This window comes from Ctenocephalides felis, unplaced genomic scaffold (assembly GCF_003426905.1).
Source record: "Ctenocephalides felis isolate EL2017-DRISC unplaced genomic scaffold, ASM342690v1 CF-g0.4_SCAFFOLD_01886, whole genome shotgun sequence".
Classification (NCBI taxonomy): domain Eukaryota; kingdom Metazoa; phylum Arthropoda; class Insecta; order Siphonaptera; family Pulicidae; genus Ctenocephalides; species Ctenocephalides felis.
The window spans coordinates 17,713,785-17,720,815 of record NW_020538040.1 but is presented as its reverse complement, the minus strand read 5'-3'; the positions used below and the strand labels follow the sequence as shown (position 1 = coordinate 17,720,815).

The 7,031-nt window shown below is 28.6% G+C and overlaps 1 protein-coding gene across 1 annotated transcript in view; it reads left to right on the top strand.

Moving 5' to 3' along the window:
* Positions 1–1,804: 1,804 nt before the first annotated feature.
* The window catches only part of LOC113374697 (splicing regulatory glutamine/lysine-rich protein 1-like), a 71,830-nt gene continuing 66,603 nt past the window's right edge, over positions 1,805–7,031 (top strand). The window contains exons 1-2 of the mRNA XM_026614672.1: positions 1,805–1,931; positions 1,997–2,047. Coding sequence (XP_026470457.1) covers positions 1,805–1,931; positions 1,997–2,047 — 178 coding nt within the window. The remainder of the gene's footprint in view (positions 1,932–1,996; positions 2,048–7,031) is intronic.

Below are 7,031 nucleotides of genomic sequence, written 5' to 3'. Positions count from 1 at the left end.
TTCAGAGCAAGTATTTGAAAATCAAGAAAGTGGTCAATATTTTAAGAAAGTAGTCAAAAATTCAAGAAATTAATCAGCAGTTCAAAAAAGTAATCAATAACTCGAGAAAAGTAATCAAAAACTTTGAAGAAGTATTTAAAAATCGAGAAAAGTAGTCGAAAATTCAAGAAATTTGTCAAAAATTAAAAAATGTAATCAAAAATAAAAAAGTAATCAAAAATGTAGAAAAAGTATTCAAAAAATCTAGAAAGTGGTCAAAATTTAGGAAAATAGTCAAATATGTAAGAAACGACTGTGAAATTTGAAAAAGACTGATAAAAATTTCAGAAACTGTTAATCCAAATATTTGCAAATTAGTATTTTTAATTATTTGTACGTAAATTTGATTTCTATATATAGCATTTATAGTAATCTATGTATTAATAAATTAATTGCAAAAACAGTTGCAACAATACACACTGCAGCTATACTGAAAACTATTGAATTCATCTTATATATATTTATATTACGTCAATATTATAGTTTACTATTATTATTATATTCTATATTTGATCATATTAAAAATAAATATCTTCAAATTATCCACTGGCTCTCCGTCTACTTCCAGAACATCTTGTCCCATAGAACGGCGCGGCGCTTGATATAAATTTTAATTATGAAAAAAAGCAGTTAGAGAAAAAATAAACGTAAGAATTAAGTTTAATTCGAAAGCAGCCGCGGGAATAATATGCTCTTAATAATTATTTACGATTCGATTGCGACAATAAAAATAAAATATAATTGTCTTTTAGGAAAACCTACGTATTCATTCATTTTATATTTTTTGAACCCAAAGGGAAAAATGTTTGAATTATTTTATGCAAAATAATTGTATTGGGTTTTGTTTATATATACATTGTCTATACATGATTCAGTTTAGTTATAATAATAAATAGTAGTTTGCCCAAAAGCAGGTCCATGGTGACATCACCACTAATCAATGATTTCTTCTATCTCTTTTTCCAACTTTGATCTCAAATGATTCAGAATGTCCTAAAATGTCGGTAAAACTAGCAAGTCACAAGCCTATGTTTATTCTTCAGGAAGTCCATAAGTTAAAATATTAGTGTTTTTTAATTCAATTGCTCAAGTATTTTTCCCTACTAAATGATTTGACACATTTAATTCTCGAAATTTCGACGCATTGACAGTAAACCTATAATCAAATTGCATGTGTCAAAATCGAACAAAAAAAAATATCAAAATATATATTTATTTATCTAGGTAGCTGAAACATTTAAATTGAAACAAAATACAGTCCACAATTCGCAATCCCCTAAAAATGTTCACGAAATTTTAATGTTTTCTGGTAGCTTACCAGATATGATTCTAAATTATAAATAAAATAAATTGCTGTTTTGGTAATAACCAATATCCCACGTGTGTATAAACCAAACGAAAAATAAAATTGCCTGGAAATATTTCCGAACTTGAAGATACACAATCACAATGGGCTAATGTTAGAAATGGAACTTCATCAGGACGCGGATTCAGGGGAAAACGATATCGAACAGGATTGGGATGAGGAATATAATAATCAGGTCATATCATAATTATTTATAAACTTCAGTTTTAACTATCTGTCAAAATTCTTTTAAAATGAATTAGTTTAATATTGAAAACATTAAACTAATAAACAGTATATGAAATGAATAAGAATAATGTCTAACTAACAAATCTTTAAAATAATATGTTTAATTTTTTTAATATCTTATTAATATCTTAAATATTTAGATACATTAAAAGGAAAACAAATCGTGTATAGATGACTTCAAGAATAGTAGGGCTAGGGCTACTAATATGGGATATGATGCATGTGAAGATGAATTTAGATCTTAATTGGCGTGCGGTATTGGTCAAATCTGGTTGCCTTATGGTCATTATCAGAATAAGTAAGGCGTAGAAAAATTTCAGCTTATAACTTATTCTATTTACTAAATCATTGTCTTTTGTACAGGCAGAAGACAGAGAGAAGAGTTGGTCACAAAGAGACCAGGAGTACCATATAGTATGATACCATAAGAAGCCAATAATAACACTCGACTCTCTAGTTCCTCGCTCTATATGTTGATTAGCCTTCTGCCGCAATATTTCGTTTATTCCTTGAAGAGATGTATCGACCATTATAAGCTCAATGGAATTTTTTGAAGTCTGCACCACCCCAAGAAAACTATTCTTCAAGGAGAAGATTCGTACATCCATCCTTATGTTCTTATTCCAAGTCCTTGCCGGAATCTTTTTCCCCTGACTCCGCGATCCTGATCAAAGTCCATGTCTTATATTTGCTCATTATATTCGCTTTAGACATTTTTGTCTTTCATATTGTTTTACATTTGTTAAATTTAAATTGAGACCGATGAAGAAATGTGGTTTTGTCAATAATTGTAGGTAATTTCTGATAAATTATCAGAAAATACTAAAATATCTTGAGAATGTTATTTGTATGATTTGGATATATTAAATGAGAAATTAAACAGAAGTATCAAATAGTTGGTTTGATATTTTCTTTCTATTTATCATAATTGTATACTATTCGAGATACTTTTTTTCATATATTATTCTGTTTAGACATTCTTTTAAACATTTTTAATATTCGAATATCATGCTGGATCTAGCAGTTTTCTATTACTTATTACTTTTTAAAAGTAAATTTAAATTTAAAATTTCGTAATAACTTACTTATTACTTTTTAACCTTCTAGTGGCTATGATTTTCACAGTGTAGTAATAAATTAATAATAAATTTGATGCCAATTTTCCTTTATTTTTCATAAGTATGCATCTAACTTGAATTCGTAATTTATAATAAATTCGTTGGACTATTAAAAAATATTTTAACATAGATTATATACAAGTAATGTATGGCCAATTGAAACTTCAATTGTTCATATCATTTACTAATAATACTAAAATGGTCAGAGTAGTTTTGTACAAACTTTAGACATATTTAATAAACAAACTAGTGGTGCATGAAATTGTGACTTAAGACAAATTGCTGGAACTTCCCGTAAGATGATGAAATATTCGAAGGATATTATAACTTTTCAAATATATTATTATAAGCACTGAAACTTTCATTATTTGTATTTTATAGACAAAATATAAGAACTTATGAATTAGACGATGACGCTTATATAAGTTTACATGAAAAAAAAATAAACAAAACTTAATGAAGCGTAGTTATATTGAAGGATTTTATCTCATATTTTTAGAAATTATATGAACTGAATTGCAATGTTAAAACGATTTATTTGAAGTATACAAGTGAGCTTTAGGATTTTATCTAAAATTAAAATTAAAATCCGAATAATTTTTAAAATTTAATTAAATTAGACAAAAATTGAAATTTTGACATAATTGAAAAAAATGCGTTCACCGAAAACCAATCGTTTCTTCATACTGTCAAAACAAGCAAAAACTTTTTTCTGAGTCATTCAAATCGAATGCTATATTCTCTCAAAAACTACAACTTTTTGCACATTTAGCTCTGTATCTCCCAAACGGCTAGGCCTGTCTTTGCCAAATATAAATCACCACTTCAGCATCGTTACAAATTGAATGTTTTAAATTGAATGAATGTTTTAATCTTTCAAATCGGATACTCTCAAAAACTTGATCTATATTTTCTGCACTATTTGCTCCATATCTCGGAAACGGCTAAACCTGCCCTTTCCAAAAACAAATCAGCACGTCTCCTCCCCATCAGTAAAAATCGTTTTAGTTTTTTGAATATTTCAAATCGGTTGATCCGTGCCACCGAAATCATGGATGAAAAATTGTGGACACACAAAATACACACACACCTACATATGCGTGAGTTTTTTCTAAGTAAGGTTTGTGAAAATGTTCAGAAATAAAGTAATGACGTGAGCTTTTCTAAAAAAAAATTAATAAACATACGGTTTCAGGTTAAACCCTCTCCACTCGGAATTTGCTAGGAAAAAGAGTGATATATAATGTTGTGGAATATTGAAACATGAAGATATGCAAAAATTTCATTTTCGATTTTTTGAGAGTATATGTTACAGTAAACTTACTCTACGGGAAGTTACTATTATTATCTATTACTGCTTAATATTAGCATTGTAAACAAATCATAAATAATTCAAGCAATTCGAAAATATCCATTACCAAAATATCGTTTGTTCTATATTATCGTATGTATTTATATATGCTCTGAGCATTCATACAATGCAGGGTCGGAGGGTGAGTCGGTGGCGTTATTGTGCCCCTTTTATTATTTATTGCCTATTTCTTTTGGTTTATTAATCATATTGACGATGCCGAATGCCGTATGCAAATGAGAATCTATACGCGGAGCAAAAAAGTCGTTAGGCGAAGAGATCGCGTACGTACGATCAGGGAAGGAAAAGGTAAGGGTCCCATGTAAAAATACATTTGAGTTTTTACAATTTATATTTGATGTATACAGTAGGCCCTCGCTTTACACGGCACTCTGGGTACACGGTTCCCATACTACACGGAGCAAAAATCCGACATCCCTCCGACTACACGGACTTCTTATTACACGGTATTTGGTCAACAGCCCATAAGTTCGTTGTGCAAAAGGGTATTGATGTAAATTTTGTTATCGACTTTTATCTTTAGACATGCCTGATTGTATAATAGTCGCCTAAGAACACGTTTGAGCTGACTACTGCGTCGCGCCAATTTTTGAATAAGGTGTCAATGTCCTACATGTCATTTCGTCCGTATTTCTTCTACTTCAAGTTGTATTTCTTGGTCTCCATACAACGCGATAAAAATGGTGCGATTTGTACCAACTCTGAGTCTCTCATAGCACGGATCCCATACTGCACTATGTAAGGTTCCATAGAACGCACTACGAATTAGCCTGAATTCTATGTTAAATACGAGTTTCTTATAGCACGGTTCCTATACTGCACGGTACGCACTTGCCGCGTAAAGCGAGGGTTTACTGTATATATATATATATATATATATATATATATATATATCTAGCGACCGATTTTAATAATTTAAAAAAACTTTTTATTTGTATTGACAAGATGAAGATTTGATCAAATTCATTAATGCAAGTTTAGCGTTTGGGAGATCTAGTGGAAAAAGTAAAAATAAATGCCATTGGCGGTCAAAAATGATCATTAGACATATGCACATCAAATTATCAGATATTCATAGAGATTTTAACAATAAATATGTTGGCAAACTTTTAGTACTATAAAAGTAAAATTTGTTGTTTTAGTATGTAACATTTTAATTTCTCAATAAAATTAAAGGTTAATTATTGCAGATACAATAATATAATACTGTATTAAGTAATTTAAAACTATAAAATGTGGAACATATCAATTGCTTATTTTTTGCTATTTCCAGTTGGTTATTAATTAAAAACAAAATTATATTTCAAGAATATTTGGGTCCTTTAGACAGAAAACAATTAGTAAAATTTATATGCATGTGAATGTTGTAAAAACGGTATACAAATCAATATAATTAAATGTAATAATAATAATGTATTAAACGGTATAAAAATCAATAAAATTAAATGTGAAATGCAAGACGAATAATTTAAAAGTTGCAAACGAACCAGTGGTAAAAACTTTAAGAGCAATAATAATATGTAAAAATCATTCAATATTGTTTATAAAAATATTAAACAATTTCAAAATGCTCTCTAAATCTGGACTTTCGTATTATTGAATATATGAGAGTTATCAAAATGCTAACAATTCAGATTGAAACATTTTAATTTCAAGTAAAAATTTAAAAAATTTTAGATTAACATGAAAAGTCTGTATATATATTAAGATTTGATACAGTTCTGTACTGCTAAACCAGAAACTTATATATATATATATATATATATATATATATATATTTATATATTATACTTAGATGTTTTTGCAGTTATATTAAATAAACCAAAAATACCAGCGTCTCCAGATATATAACTATAATTTAGTATAATTTAATCATAATTATCACAATTCTTATTACTCCAGTTTTTTATTTCACCATTAAAAACATTTAGAAATTTGTTGTAATTTACACAAATATTAGGTATTAAATAGGATAGAGTAAAAATTTTAGATAAATTAAGTTTGAACCCCAACAAAAATATGTATGCGACATAATATTAAAATTTTTAGCAAGTCGACAACTTAAATTTGTAAGTGCTCGATTATTTCTTACACTTAAATTTTTTCTGTTTACTAATGTATAATTATAATATTTGCCAATAAAACATATTACAAATGCTAACCACATTACCAGCATGGCATTATTTATAAAATGTCACCCAGATAATATTAGCATTATTAATCAATTTTTCAGTTACAAGAAAGGAAGTTTTATAGCCATATAATTATTATTATGAAAAACTATTGCTAAAATTCTAATCTTTGTCTATAGAACTTAAGGCAATATGCTACAAAACTCTCTATCGTCTTTGTCATTTTTATTGAAAAAAAGAACATGCCTAATTATAATTTTACCCCCTATTATAGTCAACCTTGTCCATCAATTTCGATTGCACTTATTCCTTATGTATCATGTACGCGAGAAAGCAGCCCGAATAATATATGCATACGTATAAGCGATGCCGCGTATACAGTTACTTTTATATTCGAAAGACTGATGCTTTCGACGGGGGTAGGTTCTAGGTTGCTAAGCTGAATTCGCGATCATAAGAAGAAATCATCTTTATTGCCACTCAGCGGCAAATACACTAATACGAAAATATATATCAACTCGGAAAAAATACTCACTACTTATATATCATGCACCTCCTTGAGACATAGAGAGCACATGCAAATTTATGACGTCGTTGATGGATTCATTTATTTGAGAAAGGAACAAAAAATTAAAAAACAATATGGTGGCATTAATTTACTAGTCAATAACTAATTCAATAATTGTTATGAACCATTACTTCATAACGTGAATTTTAGAAAGAGTTGGTGATCCACCGAGATGCTTGGGTTTCTAGTAAAATAGTACACTTGAGGC